General features: G+C 37.8%; 1 protein-coding gene across 2 annotated transcripts in view; it reads right to left on the minus strand.

The window, feature by feature from the left end:
• The window catches only part of PCSK5 (proprotein convertase subtilisin/kexin type 5), a 223,206-nt gene that overhangs the window by 5,383 nt on the left and 191,336 nt on the right, over positions 1–26,487 (minus strand). Inside the window, exons 25-35 of one of the 2 annotated variants that reach the window (XM_059873882.1) lie at positions 21,534–21,576; positions 20,576–20,718; positions 19,255–19,455; positions 10,240–10,299; positions 8,822–8,905; positions 8,144–8,339; positions 5,659–5,876; positions 3,729–3,965; positions 3,030–3,260; positions 1,267–1,444; positions 98–315 (exon numbers count right to left, since the gene is read on the minus strand). In XM_059873882.1, coding sequence (XP_059729865.1) covers positions 98–315; positions 1,267–1,444; positions 3,030–3,260; positions 3,729–3,965; positions 5,659–5,876; positions 8,144–8,339; positions 8,822–8,905; positions 10,240–10,299; positions 19,255–19,455; positions 20,576–20,718; positions 21,534–21,576 — 1,809 coding nt within the window. The remainder of the gene's footprint in view (positions 1–97; positions 316–1,266; positions 1,445–3,029; positions 3,261–3,728; positions 3,966–5,658; positions 5,877–8,143; positions 8,340–8,821; positions 8,906–10,239; positions 10,300–19,254; positions 19,456–20,575; positions 20,719–21,533; positions 21,577–26,487) is intronic. The other variant, XM_059873883.1, reaches the window with a different exon arrangement.

Genomic DNA, 26,487 nt, shown 5'->3' on the forward strand with positions numbered 1-26,487 from the left:
TTAGTATCTTTGTGAAGTGTTACTAGATCATGCAGCTGAGATTCCAGGTGTTTTGATGACCCCTTTTTTTTGCTCAAAGCAGAACAAATACTGTTACCTTCACAAGTTAAACAGGAAGAGTGGCATCTCTCACAGACATTGTTGTCCTTGTTTTCGTAGTAGTACTGAGGACAAGAGCTAACACATTCGTTCGTGGAGTGCAACAGGTAGAAATATGTATTACAGGAAAGACAGTCTGTGGCTCGAGGTCCCATACACTCCTTACAACTCTTGTGGCATCTCTCACATGATCCAGTGGAATTCTGTGCAAAATACCTGAGATAGATCAGATAGGCATAGCTTTGCATAAAGGCCAGCAGTGATAGGAAAACGAACATTTATTTAATCCTTAGCTTTTTATTGTGATTACATTCATTTATAAACATCATGCTTAAATAAACACAGGTATTTGTTATCTCAGTGGAAATAGAGTTAATTTCATTCCCTTTGGCCATTGGAATTCAGCTACAAAGCATGACTCTGTGTAGTTTTTACAGCAAAAATTTCTGAAATCTGAGTTGAATTGAGATATAAAGTATTGAAGTAGGGAAGGTTTGTGTGATTTTGCTGAGATATGGTCACTAAAGTTTTCTAGTTTAATGGGAGGGACAGCCAGTGTGATCCATTGAACTCTCGTTTTAATTTAAATGGACATGAAAGAGAAATCATAGGTTAACGTTCTAAATTTGAATTTCCCAAAATTGAATTTCCCAGAACACTGAATTCACATTTTGAACTCAAATGGATTAATTATAAAGCTTCTCTTTAGAATTATGAGTGCTCAGTTCCAATTTGTTTTAATGGTTGATTTTCTTATCACCCACTGTAAGCATTAACTCAACACAAAAAAAATATAACCTTATCCAAACTTCTTGTCCTTAAGTGGAGGCCACAGTGGTGCTTGGAGGCTCTTCCACCTGTGCTCAGGCTGACTGACCTATAACTTAGTATACTTGTTCTGGTTCACACTGTTCTGTATAGAAAGAGCCAGGATCATACTCTAATCATGTCCACACCACATCTAAGCAGTTCCCATCTGGACACAATTTTGGCGTTTTCTACAGGGAAGGGAGGTTTTCCACCATTAGAGTACTTTGATAATACAAGAAATTTTCTTCTGAAAACAAAACTCAGTTCTACTTCAGACTGATGTAGGATGCTGAAGTGATCTAATTTCTCAAAGCTCTCTCTGTGATGCGGCTCTTAGCAAAAGATCTTGGTCCTTACCCTGCTGGACACTGGGTTACACATCTTTTTCCTTGTCTGTACCAACCCATTATGCAGGAAAGGCACTGTGAGCTGTGTTTTCCAGTGCAAGTGTCACAGGTGCTGTGGCATGCAGAACATTGCCTCTCTGTGCTGTCAGCATAATATCCATCTGGGCATGTTTCAACACAGGTTCTGTCTGCAGAGACAACAATGCAAAGTAGCACATCATACTCAGTATTTGCTATAAAACATCTCATGCAGCTGTACTAGAGCAAACTCTCTATCAGCCCGAGCTGCTGATAGGTGATGTATCAGAACAAGAAAACCCAGAGTTGGGGTACAGTAATTACTTTTTGATTCTTGTAAATTCATTAATCCTCATTTCTGTATTTTATGCATATTAGCAAGCTCTTCAGGACAGGCAGGTTTTTATCTTTGTCAGAAATAAAGTAGCATAATAATGAACAGCAGATGTTATTTCCTTTGAATAATCAAAAGTAGTAAGGCAGGTTTTTATCTGCATTGCTTTTTTTCCCTAGATCTCACTCTAAGCATCAATCTAATTTCATTCTGTGTAGATGATGAATCTGATGGTAAATTTGAGGTTTAATGAAATTTGTTTACTGGTCTTTACCCTTGTCTGTGGCTTCTACATTATGTTATAGAATTAAATGTCTTTAATGCTGCAAAGCCAGATAAGTCCCACTTTTCTCAGTGAAATTTCAGTCATTGTAGTAGGAAGCCTGAATGAGAAGATAGTAGTGTTGTAATTAGCTGCAAGTGCATAAAGCTAATAAAGTAGTAGATTACAAGTTGCTTGTGCTTATTACATATTTGTCTTGATAATTTTGCTGCTTGGGTTGCAGTTGGGCAAAGGAAGATACTTTCAGGTTCAGGTTTTTTGGCATTTTTATCTCAGTGGCAATATGTTTATCTGCATTTGTCCATCAACTTTACCATTTGTAATGGTACAAAACAGCTCAGTGTGTTGATAAAAAAGGTAAATCCGATGCAAGGTCTCAGAAATATAGGAATGTAAAATCTGTGTTAGAATTAGACTCAAAAAGCTTTGGTTCATTTTTAATTTACACTGGTTTTTAGCTCTTTCCTGCACAAAGGATTATTTAATATTTTTTCTCCCAATGATTTTCTAAAATTTTTGTTTGCTTTTAGAAGAATATGTAGAGAAGAAATGTTTTATTGTGGGGATTTTATAATTTTTTTCCTGTTTGTTTCTGAGACTGTATAGTCTTAAACTTACTCTCTGCTCCAAAGTCAGGAAACTGATTTTGCACCATAGCCACCCATTAGACGCTGACTTAGTAATCCCTTTAACAGATGTTTAAGTATTCCTTTGCTCATCAGGTTGCTGCAGAGATTAAAGAAGCCAACATGGAAATGTGCACCTTTTATAGATACATTAACAGCAGCAAGAACAACAATAAACCTCGGGGTAGCATATTTTTAAAGTCCTTGTAGGAAACAATAGGAAGAGTGCATACCAAGTAAGTGAAACATACAAGTTTCATTCAGTCATGGTGTTTGTTGCTATTTAGAAATCTGGCATTAGTCCTGTGAGCCCCGGCAAGCCCTGACTCACAGAGTTTCCACATAGCCCTGCTGAAGAAATTATCTCTGCAAAATTTAATGACTTGTCATGTCCTCCTTGCAGTATTTGGATTGGTTGATGCAGCCCAAATGCTTTGCAAATATGACAAAAACTTGTCTATTCCATGCTTTCAGTGTAGAACTAAATTTAGAGGCAGGAGAAAGGCACTTACTGAGAAGATACCAGTTATTTACACAGCTAAGACAGTGGTGTTCAGTAGGTCCTGAGCAGTGGATGCATTTCTTGTGGCAAGATTTGCAGGTCTGACTTTCCTCAAGGTAGTACTCAGTGGGAGAGCAGTATCCAGATAACATACAGTGCCCATCATGGTTCAGTATCCATCCATTTCTGCAAGTTAGGCAGGCGGTGGAAGAAGAGCAAGTCTGGCATGTCCTGTTGCATGCTGAAAAAGACAAACAATAGGAATTTCACCTTTTCTGAATTTGTCTCAGAGTGTTAATACAGCTTTAATTTTTGAAGAAACAGCTGTAATCTCAGGATGAAAACCTGTGGGAAGTAATTTTCAATCTTATGCAAGGAGTTCCTTAGGTTTGCTTTTGCATCAACACTGCTTTTGCAACAGTGAATAGGATCTCCAGCAATTCTCAGCAATTCTGTAGCAAATGTCAGTATTTTACCACAGTGGTTGACTTGAATAATAAACATAAGTATCCTAGCTACCTCCGTCTCCGCTTTCTTCAATTTTTGCTGTTCTACAATGAGTCAGATTATTTTTCTGCCTTGGCTGTCCTCTTCAACTCCAAGACACTGGTAACAACATTAGCTGTCACACGCAGGCCCTCAGGGGGTGACACTTAAACAGACCCACTTGTAGCTCAGTACTTTTCTGGGGAAAACAGCAGTTGCCAACCTTGGCAGTCTTTGGTGGCTTCTTCATAGTAACTCCCCTCAGGGCATTCTTGAAAACACATGCCATTGTAGAGGAAAAACAAGCTGAAAGTGCATGCTGTGCAGTCATCAGAATCCGGCCCATTGCAGTCCTTGCAGTCAGCATGGCAGGGAAAGCAGTGCTTGTCTTCAGGGTAGAAGTGTGAAGGGCATTCCCGTACACACTTCCCGTCGTGCAGGAAAAACTCGTCCATACACTCTGAAGGGGACAGCAGAACATCTGTAAGCAAATGGGCAGCAAATTCCAACCCAAGTGCGAGAGAAGGTAAGTCCTAGGAAACATTACATTCTGGATTGTATGTCATCACAGAAGTCATCAGAACACCTTGAGAAGGTAGGACTTCCTTTTTCAAATCTTTGTCCTCCAGAAGACCTACACTGGCCAACCCTCAAATGATATCTTCTGTGTTACAGCAAGTAACTCTGAAAAAAAGTCACCTGCTCATCTTTGGTGATACTAACCAAACCATTTGACACTAATATATAGATGACCTTTTTCTGACATTTTTCTGCATGATGAACTTCCTGCAAAATCAGGAATGTATATATCTGAAGTTTTGTTTAGTTTATTATTGAAATATGAGTTTCCTCAAGTGTATTGACCTAAATGGTTGTCTTTGCCTAGAGCTGTGAATAAGTTGCTATTTTATTCTGAGTATTGGGTTTAATATGTTTGTTTATGGTTTGGTTTGTTGGTTGTTGGTTTTTCATTTCATCCATGTTTATGTTTCTAGAATGGCTTGCTCAATATTAACCAGCTTTAATATTTGGGTGGGGGGGGGGATTTTGGAGGGGGTGTGCATTTAGCCTCACCTGGGTACCAAAGACTTTCCTAATATCTTTTTTCACAGGGATTTCTTTCTCTAACAGACATGGTCATTGCAAAAATGGTAAAGAGATGTGAAGTTTAAGTAAGCTAGGAAAGAAACATTCTGTATTTCACATTGGTACACATATCCAAGTTTTTAAGGTTGGCTACACTAGATCAAAAATAAAATCAAACTAGCAGGAATCTCTGAGGAACCACAGGACCAGGCAAAGCAATGTGAAAGATTTACAAATCATTAATATGCATTTAGTTTCATCATAATCTATTTTAGATATTAACAATGATATGCACTTTTAAAAATTTTTTTTTCACTTTACTGAATTTGGATTTGGTTTTCTGCCAATCTCTCTTCAGACAGATCCAGGTGGATTTTATTCTACACAACTGTGCTAGGTTGACTATATGATGCTTTTATCCCCAATCGTCTCGTTCCGTTTATGCTGAATAGTAAGTTTTGCACCTTTAAGACTTGTTCCAAGGATTGAGGGGGGAGAGGAGGCGCGCAGTTTGTTTTCAGACACTGAACTCACTCCTACACATTCCTGATCCTGGACTGCGTTGTCTGTGGATGAACAGACAGCAGGACAGAGCTCTCTTTTTTTTTTTTTTTTTTGCTTTTTAGTTAGTTTAGCTAGCTGAGGCAAAGAAGTTCCCTGGACTGTGCTTTTTTTTCCCTTTTTCCCCTTTCTCTGGACCTGTTCACACCTGCTCTGGACTGAACAACCATAAGAGCACCAGCAGCTCTCATCGGTGGGCCGGGCCGGGCCTGGGCCACGGCATTTCCAGCGGCGGAGGGACTGATAAGGGACTGAGTGAGCTGAACTGGAATCTGGGGAGGGGACTTGCTGGGTTTGTCATCTCCTTTGGAGCAGCAAGGGGTTTTATTGTTTAATATTAAGTTTTCTTGTTTAATAAACAGTTTTTTTCCACTTTTCTCCAAGGAAGTATTTTCTCCTAGACTGGTTGGGGGAGGGGTAGAATCCGATTTCCTAGGGGGGCCCTTTGGGGGTTCTCTCCCAAATTTGCCCTGAACCAGGACAACAACAGATGTTCTTTGTAATACCTGTGCATATTTCATCATGAATACATTCCTGACACATTTCAGGGCAATGTTTGCAGATTCCTTCAGAGGCAAAATGCTTCTCTGAACAAGTAGATTTACATTCCCGGTGCTCCAGAAGCAAAGGACTTTTACAGGACAAGCATTGGGTGGCACTTCCCATGCATGTCTTACAGGATCCACTGCATTCCTTGCAAGTTTCAGAATCATTAAAATATCCCCTATGGAATGAAAAAACCACAAAGCAAACTGTTGGTCACTCCAGACTATGAGAATTACAACTCTAAATGAGACTCTCCCAGCATGTGCACTTCACTAGATCAAACATGTTTCTCACACAATTTTTTGCACATCTTCCACTTAACTTCCCCTGTGTCTCACAGCAGAAAATATACATGGTTAGTGCTATGTGAAGGCTTTCCTTTCTTCTTGTGTCTGCTGTCCAGGTTATGTTGAACTTTTATGTCTTTATTTCCCCCTTACATAAGATAGAAAGATATATATCATTTGGGAAAACATGCAATCTCTAGTCTTGTGCAGCTGATCCGCAATACTGATATCAAGGGAAGAAAGAGAAGGGTAACCTCAGTGGCTTTAGAGAGAAGAAAAAGAAGAGACAACTCTGGAAATGTGAAGGGTAGGAAGAATGAGGTCAGGGATTGAAAAAAAAAAAAAAAAAAAAAGCAGGATATTTACATAACACCTTGACTTAGTGACAGCAGGCTAGAGATGGCAAGGAGGGAGTACATTTTGCTGGTATCTGTGGTGTGAGAGCAAATGTGGGGAGCCACAGCTGGGAGTACTAGTCATAAATACAGAAAAAAATCTGCATCTCTGCTTCAGGTGAAGATGTATAACAGAAATGTTGAATTCAATTTCACTCAGAATCAAATTGTTGCAAGGTTAAAAGATGGATAAGTCAACATTTTGAGGTGATTGCTAATCCACAGAGCCATTGATGAAAGCTAAATAAGAAGTTGAGGCAGGAAGTATTCCCACAATATGTACTTTACAATAACAAATTTGTTACTCCTTATAGAAGGGTGCTGCTTCTTCTGTTCTTTGACATGATTTTTCCAAAGAAACTCCGGGGAGATGCATTAGAAGCAAGGTTAGAGAAAAGGAAGGAGGAGCTATGCCTGTGACCTATTATCTTTTCTTTTTTTCCTCTGACTTTTATCAAGGTCCTGCGACTACTTCTCACAGTCCTGTCATCTTTTCTTTCACCAATGTTGAGCACATGGTTAGCCCAGTTTTCAAAATTCCTCTGTCAGAAATAGTTTGTGCAATAAGCCAAACCTTTTGTTCACTTTTTTAACCCTTAAAAACATGTCCCCAAACCCAAGCCTACCCCCTTAATAAATAGTCTAATTTTTTGCTCCAGTGGAGACTAGTTTTGTCTCAAGAACTTTACCTCAGAGTCTGAAACTGGAGTCTAAACCCTGTGAATTTTGCTCAGTGATGGGAAGCTATTATTTACAGACTTGAATTAGAGAAAAAAAGGGGGATAATAACAGCTGAAATAACTAGTGGTATATAAAATTTTAAATTTTGTTATACTGACTCTGGGTGGGATAACTGGGAAACTAGTACTGACAAGAAACATATTAATGTCAAAACACAATTCATCGTTGTATGCCTCAGTTTCTAATATTAAAAATTGTTTCTGGACTAGAGTTGGCTTTATTGCAATTATCTTGCAATAAAGCCAACTCGCTGTGACATTTAATGAAGAAAACCTGTTCTACTGGCCCTCGCTGACTTATTCAACAAAATTACCAGGAAGGCAGTGGCAGAGAGATTGCAAGAAAAGCAGGAGCTTCACAATTTTCTGAAGAAAAAGGGTTAACCAAGCAAAGCTTTTTTTCTGCATATCATTGATTTTATGTATATATACATAAGATGAACGTTGATAAAAAAAACATAGAAAAGAGAGAACCTGATCTACTCATGTGCCTGATCTAATATCCATTGCAATCAAATGGGAATATTTTTAAATTCCACATATAAAAATATATAAAAATACATATGAGCCAAAGAGACAAACACACATAATTAAGCGCTGTATTTACATATCAATGCACTGTATTTACATATCAATGCACTGTATTTACATATCGGGACTCTAATATGTTCACTGTCTGAGTTTATATCTCTGCTCTGTACTACTTGGAGAAAGGAACAAACTGGAGGATGTCTAGAACCTGTATTATCATTTGCCATGAAGTACCATGTTCCTGTTAAAGGCATTGAGAGCTGTTCCATCTTTCATAGGATTTAATGTCTTTCCTTCACTTCTGATTTTTTTACTTTTTCTCTAACCAAAACAAATACTGTTTATTCAGGCAATCTGAAAACTACATTTACCCTAATTTCTGGTAGCATGTGTTACATGAACTTCTTCCTTTAAAGTTTAATAATGGATCTGAACTTTAAAGAGAAAGCACACAGAGAAAAAATCAGGGATGATATAAAAGGGGTTACTTACTCAGGGCACTCCTGTAAACATCTGCCTTTGTGCAGGAAGAGCAGCTGGTTCTCTTCAGCCTGACACTTCTGACAGTGCCACTGGTCAGAGCACACCTCACAGTCATGCCCACACTTCTCACACTTTCCACTGGCAACGTTGCCAAAATATTTTGGAGGGCACAGAGAAACACAGGTATCAGGGATAAGAAATTTTCCTGGCAGAAGAGCAACCCAGGGGGGTAAAGACATCAATTAGACATATATTTTAAAGATTTCTGCCTTGGATAGCTACAAAAAAAGCTTTCAACTTCTCAAAATTCAACTTTGGTTCTTAAAAGCATGAATAAAACATGCTTTCTTAAGACATTTCCCAAAATTTTTGCTCACACTTCACTGACATTGACAGTTAGAAGGAATCATCAGGATTATCTAGGATGTCTCACTGAAGAAATCCCTATTTAGTAATTCCTGCATGATATGTACAAATTTTAATTATAAGGAAAGCCATCAACAATATTTTGACCCATATTGCCAAGGGCATGCCTTGTTGCCTGAATTCAATTGTTCATTGTCTGATTGCCTCTTAAGCTGTTAAGGGACTTTGTAGTGACCACTGACAAAAACATTCCCTGGAAGCATGTAGGATATGAAATACTGTAGTCACTTGCAAACTTATCCAAGGAAGCTGAAGTGTTACCTTCTGGACATGAAGTACACACATCAGCAGATTTCTCACAGGTCATACATGAAGAGTCACAGGACAGCAGTTTTCTATTTCCATCTACAATGAAAGGGAAAAAAATTCCTTTTTTTACCATCTGGTTTTCTTAATTTCTCCTCCCTTTAGAAGGGACACTTTGTATGGCTTTTCCTAAAGTGTTTTTGAAAATGCACCTCTGCAAATTTTTGGAGTTCACAAAGTTGAAGAACTTAATAATTGTGCTTGAATCCTCTCTCCTAAATGATAAGTTACAGGTTGTATTAAAGGAAAATATGAATATTTTACTCATGTTCACTAAGGCATTGTTCTGGACTGCTCATCACAAATGAGAACAGTAATAATGTTGTTAATTTTATAATTATTCCAAAAATCTTAACTTCAATGTAGTGCTCCAACCCCAAATATGGATATGTTATACTAATAGGTTGCAAACAGAAAGATCTAGAAAGTATGTACATTTGGGGACTTTTTTTAATGGGGTACTTGGACATTTTGAACAAAATTGTTGTAGAACACCATTACCCTGTAATCTAAAAGTTCTGAGTCAGAAGGAGACAGAAATCATTTAATCATAGAATATGTTGCTTTGGAAGGGACTGTCAGTATCATCAATGTCCAACTCCTGGCCCTGTGTAGGACACCCCAGCAGCTGAGACCATTTCTTCAAATGTTTCTTGAACTTTGTCAGACTTGGTGCTGTGTCCATTTCCACAGAGAGCATGTTCCAGTACTCAATCACCCTCTGGGTGAAAAATATTTCCTGGTGTTCAGTGTAAACCTGCCCTTACCAAGCTTCATGCCTTTTTCTTGTGTCCTGTCACTGGTCACAAGACTGAAGAGATCCATACCTGCTGCTCCACTTCTCCTTGTGAGAATATGAAAACCACAATGAAGTCTCCTCTACTTTAAGCTGAGCAAACCCAGATGACCTCAGTCTCTCCCTGTAAAGCTTTCCTTCCAGACCCTTCACCATCCTCATGGCCCACCTTTGGATGTTCTCTAATAGCTTATTGTCTTTTTCATATTGTGGTACCCAAATCTGCACAAAGTCCTCAAACTGAGACTGCATCAGTGTGGAGAAGAGCAGGACAATCCCCTTTTTGACCAGTTGTCAGTGCTTTGCTAGAAGCACACAGTTGGCCTTCCTGGCTGCCAGGGCACACTGCTCACTCACACTGAACTTGCCATCAGGCAGAGCACCCAGGTCCCTTTCCCCAGCACTTCTCTTCTGCCTCTTGTTCTGAAGTCTGTATAAGAAACTAGGGTTGCATTTTCCCATGGTGCTGAATCCAGCACTTGCCCAAATTAAAATTCATACAGTTATTGATTGCCTATCTCTCTTACTTATCAAGGTTTGAGAATAATGCCTATTAAATAGTTCTCCCCAAACTTACTTCTGCCTGCTGTTTCCCTCCAAAAGGGGGCCCAATGAGTGTCAAGTGGAGTTCTTATGACTGTGGAAAAGCAAACTTTGATTACTCTTTGCAGAACCATCAGCTAAAAAATGACAAGGACATTGGAGCATCATAACAGAAAAAAAAAGTCTGCTGTGCAATGTGACCACATACCCAGCATGTAGCTCTGTATTTTGATACCAGCAAATTACAACAATGGCTAAATGTAGGTTTAATGAAAAAATTAATTATGGACAAACAGAAATCACACAGAAGTTTTTTGATTTTGCTGAAATTACAAAATAAAGACAAAACCAAAAGTTACTTGCAGATTGAGCTGTGCACCTCATTTAGCATACCCAGCTCATCCTGCCAGTTAAATTTGTATGATTTTTGTAGGTTGATTGATGACAGTAATGATTAGCCAAATGCAGCATATCACAAAATTCTTTTGTTCTTCCTGTTATGGTAAAATAGTTTAGAATACTGAAATTTTGAATGAAAACCATGGAAGCAAATGCTTCAAGTATAAAGACAAGGGAGGAGAGCAGGAAACTTATATAAAGACCTTTCCCATAAGAAGAAATTATGGGCGTTATACTAAGCAGATGAAAAGTGTGTATGTGTGTACCATACCACAGGGGAAGAAGAGAGAATAATAATAAAGATAAAATTGAGAGAAGTTAGGTCCACATTCAACGTGACTGGGCAGAGTCCATAACAGTATGAATATGACATACTGATATAACCACATACTAATAACCACATTTGACACTGCCATTAGCTGAGAAGCCTCAAAAACTCAGTAAGTAAAAAAAGTCTCAGTGTAATGATCACAGCAGATCACAACCTGGGTGTTTAACAGTAGCTCATTCAGCAAGGACATGGTTAGTCACTCTTTACTAGGACTACTTGTGAGTACTGCTTCTACAGGATAATGAAAGCCTGTTGTGCTGCTACTCTTTCTGGCAACTGGTGCGGCACAAAATTTCTCCAGATACAGTTGTATCTTTAAAAGCAAAGTGAGAGAACTTGACACCAATCAGTAACAAAGGTATGCCTGACTAGAGTCACTCAAGCTGCACCTTAACACAGAGAAATAGTACAAAAGTAAGTCGAGAATGGGGGAAAAGGTAGGGAAGAGTCCATCATAACTGCTGGGATCAGCCAATGGGCTGAATCTGTCCTCTCCCCCACAGCGATGCCTGTTGGGCAAGAATCATGTTCTCTGCTGGCAGAACATTTTGCCTGTGGGTTGCTTTGAATACATTTTTTTCAGTCAGGCACTATCACTGACAGCCTTTGAACCTTAAGCTGTCAGTATTTTACATGGATAAAGAGTGTTACTCCATAAACTGTCGGTGTGTGTCCTCCATGGGCACTAGCAGTGACTGGCAGTGGGTAACACACTCCAAAAGAGGAAGATCTGCTGAGGGGTCTCCCTTACACTGCTGCTTTCCCAGAGTGAGTTGGTGGAACCAGCCTCCCACCCAGCAGGACTGCTCAGTGAAGGTCCCCCAGTGGGACACTGGCAGAGTGCACAAGAGTCTCGGCTTTCCTGGGATGCTGGCAGACAAATCAAACACTAAGGATCCAGTAATCTTCCCACACTAACACTGACTCTAGCTGACTTAATTTCTACAGCTCTTTTTCCCCTGCAGAATACCTTTTTTTTAAGCATTTTGACTTCTCTTATGCAAATAATCCTCAAATAGATAATTGCTAACTTTTTTGAGATTTGCTGTCAAATAGTTTTTTGGAGACACTACAACTTAGCTTCATGTTTTTCATTACTCACCAGTATTTAACCAAATATTAAGAAGTGTCATTAATGCTGACTGTAAGAATGTAAGAAATACTCCAGAAAAGTTGGCTGTTATAAGTTTTTCTATTGTCCTAACTTTATTTTTGCAGAGCTTCTCTCTTTTGTTGTGTTTGAGTGAAGATCAGGTGAAGTTAAGCAGAGAAGTTAACTACTGATGAAGAATATTTAAAGGAGCTCATTCTTTCTAAATGTTTGAAGCCTTACAATGCAAAATAAAGATTTTTTTTTTTTTTTTGTGAACTAGTTTTATTTCTCTTTCCCTTTCGCAGTATGTCCTCTTTTTTTGTAATAGTTACTAGTTGCCAGCAGAGGGGAATGTACACAAGCAATTAGGCTTTTGTGGACAACAGAAACAACATTTAGCTTCCAGTCAAATATAAGAATTTGAATTTCCCAATTTAAATATTGACAGAAGAAATTTGTAACAATTTTTAAAAAAAATTCTAAAAATTAAAAAAAAATCTGGATAGGCAAAATGAGTCTTTCTTGTGACTGTGGCTTTCATTTACCAAAAAAACTGAAATAAAGCACATATTTAGAATAATATGAACTTTTTAAATGTAAATTTCCTTTACTTTAAATGTAAGATCCTTCCAAAGAATAGCCTCATACAGCTGAAGAAATGGTCATGGAACATGTACTTCCTCAGTTTTTGCTCTGATTGCAAATGGAAAGGTTGAAAACTACTGGGTTTAGGCTGTTGGGTTATATTTTCCTTTCTTTTAAAGGACCTGATTGTTCAACAAAATGAATGATCTTTGGAGACCTACTGAGGTTTTTTTATCCTTAAACTTATAGTATTTTTTTTAAAAAATTCAACATCCATTTTTTATTTTCAAAAGCAAAAGCCCTTTATTTAAACTTGGGTCAGAATCTGAGCCAAGACCATCTTTATTCTTGTGTCTTTGACAGAATGAGTAATATCTTTGGCCCAGCTAAGTCTCTCTTGTTCTTTTATAGAATCTGAAAAACTGAATCTCATTATTTCTTGAGCTAAATTTTACTGCAGCTTTGAAGCTGCCACAGTGCTCTTGTCCATTCAGTCTGTTCAAGGGATTATAAAACTTTTGCAGAAAGACTGCAAAACATTTTATATTTTTTCCTTATTCTCTTTTCTCATTTGGGGTTCTGCATCATGAGTGAGACAATGGTAGATTTTCTTGAAACATCACTGTAAAATGTTAACTGTGGCCCCAAAATTAATTAAGGAATAAAAGAGTGCAATTTTATTTACAATTAATACAATGTCCCCATATTCCCTTTTTTTTTTTTTTTTTCCTTCAGTCCTGTTCCTTTGAACTTCCAACATTTTTTCAATCTGCTTTTAGCAAAAAATTAAATGAGTCCTCAAAAATATTTAGGGTGAAAATCATGGGTTCATATGGAAACAAGCATGGTCCTCTTCACATGTTCACCCCTTGTTCTGGAAAATGTGAAGTTTATTAAAAAAAAAAAAAAGCTGAAACTCTCTACAAAACCCAAGGCATATGAGCAGAGATATGGCCATATATAAAGAAGAGTGCCTTGAAGTACAAAAGCATTTGAATAATCCCTCCCTAATTTCATTCAGAACCACAATGGTGTTACAAGAGCTCTTTCTAGTTTCTCATTTCCTTAGTGCTGTCCACCTTACTCTCTCTACCTGTTCTTTTGGAAAGCGGATCATCAGGCCAGGAAGCGCAATCAGGAAGTGTTCAAACTAGCAAAAGATGTTTTATTTCCTTCAATTTAAATCTCATGTATTCCTGCTTTTCAATGAGTAAAGAGGGGATTTAAAACCTTGTATTTTTAGTTATAATCAAAGTAGGTCTCTGCGTACATTTGTAGTATTCGTAACTCCTAGATACTGTTTTCTGAAAGGATTGTATATTTACAATGTATTTTGTTATTGGACAGTAGTGCAATTACTCTAGTAAGGAATGCAGAAGAGAATGAAGTACTGTTTCTTACTGGGATGGTATTCCTTTTACAAGGTACCTGCCTAGCTTTTATGGTGTGTAGTAATATGTGGTTTGAATGCAATCCAGTTGAAGTGTGGCTTAGTCTGTTAGATTTTATTCTGTGCATGGCACTGTTCTTGCAAATATAATCATGAATAAAAAACTCGAAACAGTTTACATGTCTCCATGAGGTGATAGCAATTTATAAATATAGTAAAATATATTGAAAATTATAAACATATGTAATAAAATGCTAGACTTTTCCCGTTGTGAAGACTTGTGTGAACTGTAAATTTAAAGAAATTATAGGAGTGCTGGGAAGTAAATGACATTCCCCAATAACCATTAGTTGTCAATTTAGTTATCTTATAACAGCTACATTATTTTACAAATAAATACCGGAATTTATTGGTATAAATAAACATACAAACAAGTAACCAGAATATGAAATTGTCATGCGTAAAAACATATTTGATAATGAATCATTTTTGCTTGCTTCTAGAAACCTGAAATTTCACATTTGGGTGGTGGTTAAAATGGCCTGCCACCTCTTCCCATGACCTTGTAATTCTGTACTATAAATGGCGAAACATTTTCATTCTTAAAAGACTGTGACCCTTCCCTCCTACTTCTGATTTCTCTCTTGTCTTCTGCATAGATCATTGCTTTTTTTTCTTCTTCCCATATTCTGAAACCTTTACATGTATATATGTAGAGCATTAAGGTCCTTTTACAGCTTTAATTATTGTTTTCTCACAACCAGTACATTTTTCCTGATTTTGTTTTGCTTTTTATTTAGGAAAATGAAAATGCAGTTGGTTAGTGGTGCTTGTGGGAGGTTGCACTTATTATTGGGGATGGTACATAACAGTAAACTGTTGCTATTAGTCTGTATGTAAAGAAACACACATTACATCATTAGAAATTGATCTCATTCCGTACCTATTTTTTCCCATTTTTAATTTTCATTACAATGTAGCATATTAAACCAAGGAGTGACTGTTTTTAAGGGCGCAGCCTTCTAGAGATATGGCAAAACAAAGACCTCATCATGATTTGCAAAATATCTAATCCAGTTAAAAAGGGCTATGTACTCACTTGGTAAATTAAGTTTATACTACTGTGTTTCCTGGCTTCCAAATTAATTATCTGGTACATGAGATAAAATACAGATATTTCAGGCTAGAAACCTAGAGTTCAATTGTTGGGTTTTTTACCTTTCTCCTTTTCTTTTCCTGTCCTTTTAAAAGCCTGAGTAACAGACATAATTATGTTGCATTATTTCTGTCCTGAATATGATCTTTTAGGGCTTCAGCAGAATATACCAGTTTGCTCAGCAGAATACACCAGCAAAGTAAATAGAAATTGAAATAGATTTTTTAATGGGTGTTTTGGATGCTGAAGTGCTTGCTCATAAAAATTTGTGGTATATATATATATATATATATATATATATATATATACATATATATACACACATATATACATATATATCCTGTAATTTATCCTTGCATAAAAAAATGGAAGTGAAATCTTGAACATGATAGAAAATAGAAGTGTATTCCACATTCACAGTGGTTTTAATTCTAAGCTAAATGGACTAGTCTCTCAACTTGCAAAGAAAGTCAGACCCTGAGTTGTTTTCTCCATGGAAGGTTCTGATGTACTGCCCTTTAAATTATTTTAGCCTTGTAACCAGCAAAACATTTCCCAAAAGTCACATTGTTCCCCACAGGATGTCAACATACTCACTACACCCGCAGAGGAACCCACTGAATTCATGCGGGTGGCAGGGCCAAAGAGAAATTGTTTCATTGTTTGTAATACAATTCAAGGTCTAATACCTCAACTCTGAATTAGTACATTTCTAAACAAAAAGAGTAAATGGAAGAGTAACATCATAAAAGCTGATGTAAACTATTAGATATGGAAATTTGTCTGTCTTCCTAGCTGAGTTGTCTTCCTGCAACAGTCTGGGACAGGCCATGTACTGAGGATGCATTTGGTGCTCTCCTACCTTCACTCCCATGGCAAGGACAAGGTTATTTATTTAATACTAAGCTCACCAGACCCAGCTCAATTCCTCAGAATGGTAGGACTAGAAATCATCTGGTCTATATGTTCAAATCAGATTCTTTACTTCAGCTCTATCATGGTGCGGCACTGAGGCTGAGGATATTGAGGACGCACTGTAAGAAGCTTATATTGAACAGCCAGAGAAGATGCAAGTCAAAACTCAAATCTCAGCCACAACCTTGCTCATGTAGGGCTGGTGAAAATCATGAAACTATTCTAATAACCCCTACAGCTTGGGCAAGCTACTTGAATCATGCCTGTCATGCTGCATGACAGGCTACCCTTAGAAAGTGAGTTTGGAAACAGATGAGGTGGAGGTCCTTGTATTTTGGTAAGAAAAAATAACCCTAGATAAAATCAAAGAGTACATAAAAAACCTAAAAAACCACCATAACAAAAAAAGGTAAAGTGGGATAAAAGATTCCCAGATACATTTGTTCAGAGTAGCTGGTGAAAGACTTGGAAAGATGCTTTGTTTTTGACCTCAAGTATGAAAGAAAAATTATTTTCTCCCTATATCTGTATATATTAGGTATAACTTTGAAATACACAATGGAAGAGTGGGAGGACCTACAGACGTGCTTAAAATGACCTGGAGAGGGACCATTTGTTCCTCACCCAGGGATGTTTTCTGTACAGGTATGAGAGCCAGAATACTCACTGATAGTAAATTTCAAGGAGCAGAGACAGGTTTTTATTTTATCCATTCTTGTACTAATCCTCCAGAATTGTGTAAGACAATGACAGTGACTGCATTCCCTAAATTTTATAGGCTTTCAGAAAGATTTAGATAATGAAGAAAAGAATTGTGACAGATTGTGAAACACAGAATGGTTTTGGTTGTTTGGTTTGCTTTCTTTTCTCTTTTTTAAAATGATCCATTTATATTAAAATGTTATCAGGGTGTGAAATGCACTGCAGTCTCTAACCAGGAACAACCTTAGCAGTGTGATGCACTGCTAGAGCTAAATGTGTTTTTGCCCTGCCTTCCTGGATTCTATGTTTTTTGTTAAGGACCTTTAGCATGCAACAAGAATTTCCAGTATAGACAGTATGGTTGGAAATCTGGACTCAACTGACATCTGCCCCTTGAATGAAATCATCAAAAGAAATGAGTGAGTGATATTCAAAACAAAAATCAGCAATTCAGGTTGTGTTGTTTTTAAACAATGACAATTATTTTTATGTGAACTGTGTGAAACTACAGTATCTGAATTGGAAACTTCAGAAAATGTCAATAAATGTAATTACTTAAGGATGTAATTTCAATTAACGCAGTGGCAACTTCATTACGTTTTGACTTGAAGATTACTTCTATGTGGAAGCCTGGGGGAAAAAGGCTCAGGACATCCCCAGCTTCGCATCACTTTCCCAGAAGTTACATGGTGCAGCAGCTGCCACACTGAAGGAATCACTGCAGGTCTGTCCAAGAGGAGCTGTGCAACCACCAGCCGCATTCCCTGGAGTCCCATCACCAGCTGCAGCAGGAATCCTGTGTCTTAGGAGCAGCCATTAATGTCCAAGCCAGTATAGCTCTGAGTGAGACATATCTTTCAGTTTGAAATGTCCCTACGACAGATGTATCTTTACTGCTGGAAGGAAAGACGAATAATATGCAAGACTGAGAGAAAGAAGTTTCACAGGACAGAAATGCTCATTTATGCAGAACTGCATCAGATGTCTGCTCAAAAGAAAAAAGTTGACAAGAAGTCACCATGTTCAACAGTGTGAGAAATAGATAATAGATAGACCAGACTACAGATGTGGTCTTTTCATGGTACCAATGTAGATGTAGTCTTCAGCTGAAAAAAATGCCAAACTTGCTTCTGTGGATTAAACACAAGGAAATGCAAGTAGGAGATCAACTTTTTATAAATATTCTTATTTTTTGTGTCTCTCTGATATGTTTTTGAAGTGAAGAAAGATTATTCCTATAATCTATAATGCATAATTTCTCCAACAGATAGGCAATTAATTGAAATGGTCAATATTTTTTCTGAAAGTATTAATTACTCTATTTTAGTTTGTAATACGAGATCAAATTGGTCTAAGGATTGTCATTCTTGGATGTGTTTGATTCAAATTAAAATATAGGACCCAGAAAAATATGTTTACTTGACTCAAAAATGCAGCTAGTAATCTGGTCTTTTGCTCCATTCAGCAAACATCCCTGTCAGATACATTCCATGTCTTCTTAAAGACTCTTAGTGTTGTAAATCCCTAAACTTTATAATAAATTCTTCTACTGTTCCATTATAAAATTTGAAATTCTCCTTTTTTCCAGCGGCACAGTTTTATTTTGTAACATAAACATTCAATTCTTCTTTATATATTGACATAATGGGAATGACAAATAATCTATATATGCCCTCTTCACTTAAGACTTTTTTAATAAGAAATTCGTGACACTACTCGGTTGCATTTGAAGATAGATAAGAAGAAAAATAATGTTTAAAATTATTAAAGTGGTTGTCTCAACACCTCTAAATAAAGGCATTTTAGTTCCAAATAGTTTTTGGGTTTTTGGGAGCTATTTTGTAATAGAGAATTGCTTCCCTCATGCTATGGATGAGACCACCAAGAAAAAAATAATTACTTTGTCAAGGTTGTGGAAATGGCCAGTGTAGGACCAGAATGTCAGAATGTAGCCCTACAGCCCATACTTGGTCTCTCAGAAAGCACTTCAGATCCATACAGAGAAAGAAAAGAAGAGAGAGGATAGGTTGTTTTCACATCATACACACAAATAGTTGCACACTATATTATTTTCTATTTCCTCCAACTTATATTGACTTCTCTGGAGGAAACAAATAGCCACAAAGCTGGCCTACAACCTAATCTACAAAGTACCTAGGAGTTTAGATAAAGAACTCCCAGTACCTTAATCTCTTACACATATTTAATATTTTAATTTTTTTTCCTCAATTATATTTTTAATCTTTATTCAGATAAAATAACAAAGAAACACTGGCATTACATATTGATATATTGACATAGTCTACTATTTGCAGGAAAATGAATTTCAGTTTGTGGAACCAATGGGTTTGGTCAGTATACTTTTAAAATGACAAAAGTGCAGTTTCAAGCAATCTGCAAGATCTTGCTGTACTCTTTCTAAATTTTGTAGTAGGCTGCAGAGGAACAGAGAAGATTACAAGACCTGTTTCAACTTACCCCTCCACAACTTCCCAGCTGGCAGAGAATTTCTTGGGTTCAGGCACTGCCCGTGAGACAGCTGGAAGCTGTTTTTGCAGCCAGTACAGTCCTGGTAACTGTACCCAACACAGGTTGCACAGCTCCTGTGGCAAGGCTCGCATTCTCTGGAGATGCCATCAGCAAAGAAGCCATCTCCACACTCACTCACACAGGTGCCATCTGCAACAGAAACAGAGCCTGGAGCTACAACGAGCCCTGTCCATCCCTCTGTCTCCAGCAGAAATGGTTTAAGAAAAAAACAGTATGTAAGAACATATGAAAAATGTTGCAGCTATAAAAGCTCTTTTTTTTTTTTTTTTACCATAAAATCTAAGTTTGGTTCAGTTGCATATGAGAAACTTCACAAACTTCAATCTGCATTTAAATTTACCTCTAACTTGGCTTTAATCAATATACTAAACATTAGTACATACAAATCTAATGGAAGTCCATGCCTGGGTAAAAGTTTTATGGATGGCTCACAACAATTACACTGTCTCAATAAAAACTTAAGGACAAGATGCCCCTAAGACTTTTAGATATATGCAAATTTTAGACATATGCAAATTTATAGGATTTTCAGTTTCTGCTGGATATGAAGTTAAGCTCAGGTTTAAAGCCGATTCAGATTAAGGTTTTGCACACCTCATCAAAACCTCTGGAAGTTGTAGCACTTAGGCTTTCTGAGTTTTGTCCAATTTCAATTTAAAAAATCATAGACCCACAGCTCACCCTGGTTTTGACCACAGAGTTTTCCATGGAGCAAGGTGCCACTACTGGGCACTTTCAACAGCCAGGGCAAGAAAATACTATAACGTCAGGAATTCCTGTGATTCATTTTTGGCACCATGTCTGAACCAGACCTGTCTGATTTATGGCTCCTTTAAAAAGCTAGGAGATTCCTACTCTTGTGTGAATCCAGTGTGGAATTTAGTGGTTTAAACTGAGCTTTTTTCAGAGTGTTTAAAGTCAAAATAAAACTGAGCTTGCAAATAGTAGGGAAATATTTAAATGTCTTTCTGTAGTTAAAAACCCCTCCTTTCACAAAGTCTAAATCAAATACAAATTTTTTTATGTGTCTGAAAGAGCTGAAATTTAAGTCTATAGACCCTTTGAACCAAATTACGCTACTGGGTAACACACCCACCTTACCTTAAGGCAAATGCCTGATTTCGCATAGAGCCTCCACTGTCTCCCATAGAACAGATTTATGTATTTGAGAGCTTGGACTGAGAGTATTTTTCTAAATAAATAGTCTAAATATTCTTGTGTATTATGCCATTTTTTGACCTTTTCTTACCTGAGAGATAGAAGCCTTCCTTGCAGGAGTCACACCCATCCTTGTCACAGCTATCACAGTTGCTAGGACAATCTCTACACTGCCAAGAACTTTCATCTCTGTAGGTATTTTCCGGACAGTATTTATAGCAATGTTGCTTATACCTGTAAGAAAAAGTTGAACATCATGAGAAAGTTTCTTTTGAAGGTCATTGAGTTTGTTTTCTGCGTGTTTCTAGGAATGATAAAGCATGATTAGCATAATGAAAAGAAATTATTCCTACAATGAGGATTTAAAGTGTAGTTGTGGCTATGTTGCTTATTCAGCTAGCAAAGTCATGTTTCCTAATCTCAGGAGTCTTAAGTATGATAATTTTATTTTATTTTTCAAAGGTAGGCTGAAACATGAAAACATGCTTCATTAAAAATTATTAAATTATAATTGTAAAGAGGTGATTGCTTGTAAAAACATATAATACAGTGCCTTTTTTATAGAGTGAACATAATCAATATTTTTTCTTTTGCAACTTTTCAGAGATCTATAAGTGCTGTCTTTGAAAAGCAGAAATGTTCTTTTCTCTCCATTTAAGTTTTAAATTAATTTTTTATTCATTTGCATAAACTCCATACATCTATAAATCTTATGAACTTCACATGCCAGAAACTAGACACAACATACTAAAAGAAAGTTTGTTCCAAGTCCATATGCACTGTTTAACTTTTTGACACTTTTTGTTCCGTATTCCTCTCTTCCAATATGCGAAGGTCCCACCAGTCCATATGGTTTAACAGGTCTCAGTACTGAATAACTAGCTAGTCTTCTGACATTTCCCAAGTCTTTTTCCCATTTACTGGTTCTCACACAAGCAATTTAGAGCGTGGGACAACATACACAGCACAGATCTATGTAGTAAAGTGCATATTTTTGCCTCAGAAAAATGTGTAATCATGAAGAACTATATATACACATCTATACTTACATGTAATAGTTTTGAATGCATGTTATACAGATTCTTGGATCATCTGAAATTAAAGATATAAAATTATGTGAATAATTTTCCGACAAACTATTTTTCATCAATTTTATGGTAATATTTCTTACACTAAAAGAATTACAGTCATAAAAAGAACATCATTGTCTCTGAATCTCTGTTCACATTTATTTTGAGATGGAATATTCCCCAGATCCTGGACTGTATTTTCATAGTAATCTGTGGCTTTTTAGACCTCAGCATAATCCAGGTACCAGGTACCTGGAAGGAGGTAAGTCCCTAGGAAGTGATGATCTGAAAACAGAACCTTCACAGGGGCTCAGGTTGGGTCAAACGAACTGTTAAAAAGGGACTGCAACTTACCTGAAACAGTAATTCCATCCTATTTCTTTATTTGTTGCAAAGGTAAGTTAAAAATTTTGATACCTCTAAAAACATATCATTCAGTTTAAATTTCAAAATCCTGAGCCAGACCATTTCTATATTTGGAGAGGGGGTAATGGTGGAAGAGTTGGTGGTAGTGCAAGCCTTTTGGGTAAACGTTCCCACCAGAAAACTAATTTTTGTGTTAAAAAATTTGTTGAATGAACAGGAAAGGGTTACACAACCTTAAAAACTCCTAAAATTATGGATTTGACTCCAAAAATGAAGAACATTTTTAATAAAATTTCTTCTCTTATCTTGTACTCACTATTTTTTTCACCTTTAACAAAATATCCCAGGAGCAGCAGAATGGAAGGAAATTGAGCAGCCTGGGTGAATGGATTCTGTATTATAAAGAGAATTACAGAATCACAAAATATTCTGAGTTGGAAGGGAGCCAGAATGATCATTGACTCCAACTGCTGGCCCTGCAAATCACCATCCCCAAGAGTCACATCATGTGCCCAGGAGTGTTGTGCAAGCACTTCCTGAACTCTCTCAGGCTTGGTGCTTTGATTTCTTCCCTGGGAAGCTTGTTCCAGTGTACAGCAACCTCCAAGAGAGGAACCTTTTCCTGATATCAAATCTTAATCTTCCCTGACACAATTTCAGCCCATTATCTTGGGCTGTCACTGGCTGCTGATTGCCACAGAGAAGAGGCCAATGTCTGACCACCTTCTTCTCCTCAAGAAGAAGCTGTAGAATGTAGCCAGGTCTCCCTTCTGTCTCCTCTTCTTTAGCCTGAATAAAACAAGTAGCTTCAGATGCTCCCCATAAAGCCTCCCCTCCAGAACCTTCATCATCCTTGTGGTCCTCCTTTAGATGTTCTGTAATAGCTGAATGTCTTTTTTATATCATGGTGCCCAAACTGCAGACAGTCCTTCAGAGGGGCTGCACCAGTGCAGAACTTTCCCTTGTTAAACTTCACATGGCTGGTCATTGCCCAGGCGTCTCATTTGTTGAGATCTCTCTGCAGGACCTCCCTTTGATGAATTCAACAGCACCTCCCAGTTTTGTGTCATCTGCAAACTTGCTTAGGATTGCTACTGGTCCTGCATCCAGGTCCTTTATGGCAATGTTGAAGAGCACAGGGTCAAGAACGGAGCCCTGTGGAGCCCCACTGGTGTCAGGTCACCTGTCTCACCCTTTGTGCCTGACCTATGAGCCATTTTCTCACCCACCCCATGATGTGTTTATCCAGCTGTGTGCTGGAAGTTTTGTCCAGAAGAATATTGTGAGAGACTATGCTCTTCATCCCTTGGATAACTGAAGAGAGCACCGCCTCCCCTCCTGAATCAAGGAATCATGGAATCAATTAGTTTGGAAAAGACCTCTGAGATCAGCAAGTCCAACTTTTGACCAAGCACCCTGTCAACCCTAGATGCCTTGTCCAGTCTTTCCACAAACACTTCTAGGCATAGCGACTCTACCACCTCCCTGGGCTGTCCATTAGGTGTAACCACAATTTCTGCCATGAAATCCTTCCTAATATCCAATTTAAACCTCCCCATGTGCAGACAAAAACTGCTTCTTCTCATCCTGTTGCTAGCTGTCTGAGAGATGAGGTTGACCTACACCAGGCTACAATCCCCTTTCATGCAGTTGTAGAGAGCTCAGAAGTTCCCCCCGAGTATCCTTTTCTGCAGGCTAAACAATTCCAGCTCTCTCAGCTGCAAGGGGTTGTTGTGGCCAAAGCATAGGATCTGGCACTTGATCTTTCCAGTGTCCTGAAATCTCTTTTCATTAACCTTGAGCTTCTTGTTGAAATGTCACTGGAGTCCCTGTGAAAGCAACAGTAAGCAGTAGTTCAAAGGCTCTATTAACTCCTTCATTTTTTTGGTGAGGTCCTTCATTTCGCCCCAAGGAGGCGGCAAACTCCTCTGAAAAGAAGATCTGGTCTGCAGATGGTTTAGATTATATTTGTTTTAATGTATATCTTCTTCAGTAATTCCAGCAGAAAGATTCAGCAGTTAACATTTCTTGACTGTTTTGATTCATGAATTAATTTGATTCTGAACTGCAAATTGTTGAAGGAGTAGAAATACATGTTTTGTTTGTAAATGTAATTTTAGAAGTATGTTTGGTCAGTAGCTTCTGAGCTGGGTGAATTTCTGGTCTGATCTGAGTAGTTTTCTCCCATGCTCTTATTTCTATGGAGAACTTTAAGCTAAAATCTGGAGTATTCTGTACTTGCAGAACTCAAGGCTTGGTCTTCTTTCTTGAGCTTTTCCAGTGATTTTCCCCAAGCCTGGATTTTACACAAGAAGTGGTTTTTTTCTTTCTCAGAAAAAGAAAAAAAATCAAAGAAAGAAAGTTCTTTCAATACATGCACCTTGTATCTTCAGTGTGGAGGGAAATTCTCTTTTACCTACACTCTAGGAAAGACAGCATGCTCCAGTGTAATGTTTTGCTTACACTGAAATGTCAGGACTGAAAATCACAGAACAGTTCCAAAACTTGCTGGGTGTATGTTTCTGCACAGATTGCATATTATCACCACAGAAACTTGTAGGAAAATGTCTTACTATCTGAAAATCTTAAACCCCTCTGCAAGGCTAAACTTTTGTGGATGATTTACTCTGAGATCCTTATGATAATTTTGTCTTGAAAGCCAAGGTCTATTCATCATCAGGAATGGATTGAAGAAATGAAGCTTTCCTTTCTCTTTCTTAGGTTGCTATGGGAACCAGAGCAGTTTTCTCTCTTTTATCAGGTAATGATAAATCTCTATCTGCAAGCCTGAGTCTGTGGACCGTGCTGCTCTTTCAGCTGCCTCACACTTCTTTAAATCTTCTCCAAATACTTTTCTTCTCACTCCTACAGCCTTATAAACTCTATGTTCCTCCATTCCACTGTGTATAATGGATCTGGTCGATCATTTGTGTATTATTTATTCCACTTTCAGCCTTTACAGCTTTATGTTTTTCACACAGATCTTGTAACCTCAACCAAGTTAAATAGTTAGGCTCTGGATGACCTTGCTAGATCAAAGAGGCTAAATGCCACACTTGTGCCTAAATGCCTCTTTGGCAGGTCTTTTTTCTCAGGGATGTGGCTCCTTGGGCTTTCTCATTAGTTTCTTTTGTAAGATATCTTTGAAAGGGAAAAGTGTTCTAACTTTGCTGAACATTTTTCACTCTGCACCCAGCTGAGGAGTACTTTACTCTCAGGCTTAGCCTTTGAAAACAGTCCTAGTGCAAAGACTGCAAAGCCATGTCATGCTGCTCACTGTAGCAATTTGGATGGGTCAAAAGTTGGTAAATATTGTCATTTGCTGTATGACGATGAACCCATAAGAACTATTCCTAACAAGACGTTTTGCTTCCACAGGTTGGGTGAGGTGAGTGGAAGAGCACCCAGAATTTATTAAGAACTGGCTCAGGAATGCGTGGCTCCTTGGGAGCATACTGTCAGCAGGATTGGCACTGCAAATTGAGAGGATGCCTGACTCACACATTCCCTTCTGAGAGGAAGACCTTCCTCCACAGATTCCTGTGAGCTGTCTGTGCGAGCTCCATGTGCTGCAAATATTTACCTCCTCAGCGAGCCAGGTGTGCCTATTTACTTGGCATTGTTAGTTACTGGTGTGACAACTTCTGCTTGTGAAATGCACGTATGCAGGCCAGTAGATAAGGCATATCAGAGAAGTCTGTCACTTATCACCTTCAAAGGTGATACCAAATTTGGTGTCTGTTCATTATGTAAGTGCAAAAGGGCATATGTAAATTGTATGATTAGAGAGAGAGCTGAAGTTATTTGAGAAAACACTTCAGTCCACATGTTGTATTTTAAACATAAGAAATAGGAGCCAAGATTTTTATGTTCTTGCATTTTATTGACTCTGAAATTCTCTTTGAATAATTATTATAAGTGGCTCAGAATCTACGGTTTCACCTTATTTTTTTCTCTTGTTCTGAGTGTTGGCTTATAGCCACAGGCTTTCTAAAAAGGAAAGTTTGGCTTTGAAGAAGGTGTCTGAAATTAATTATGGTTTTAAAAGTCTTGAGAAAATATGAATGCTATCCTGCAGTTATCTAGATATGCAAGTGAACTTACATAGAGAGGTGGAAGGTAAATGCTGCAATGGCATGGAGAAAATCTTCTTCCTTCATATTTTTTTTGCAGCAGAATTTTGTGTTTCAAAAACTGCTTTTGTTGAGGAAACTAGACTTAATTTTGTAGACTTCATGATGCTCACTGGCACCCACAGGAAAAAAGACACTAAAATTTAATCAAAACCTGATGGTCAACGGTAATGAAGAGCTGCAGTTCCCATCTTTTTGCATCAGAGGGAGCAATATCTCATTGCTGCTCTGAAAAGTAAACTCAGCATGTCCAAAATTGGGTTATAAGAGCTGAGGTACCAAAGGCATGAGGTATCACAAAGATAATCCTGGCTGTGTGGACTTGTGATGTATCAAGCACACTTTCTTAGACACTTTGTCTGTCCAATATTGTGCCTGTGTTTGCTTGCACCGAGATAGGGATATATTTGAAGTTTTTAAGAATTTAAACATTG

Source organism: Haemorhous mexicanus, chromosome Z (genome assembly GCF_027477595.1).
Source record: "Haemorhous mexicanus isolate bHaeMex1 chromosome Z, bHaeMex1.pri, whole genome shotgun sequence".
Classification (NCBI taxonomy): domain Eukaryota; kingdom Metazoa; phylum Chordata; class Aves; order Passeriformes; family Fringillidae; genus Haemorhous; species Haemorhous mexicanus.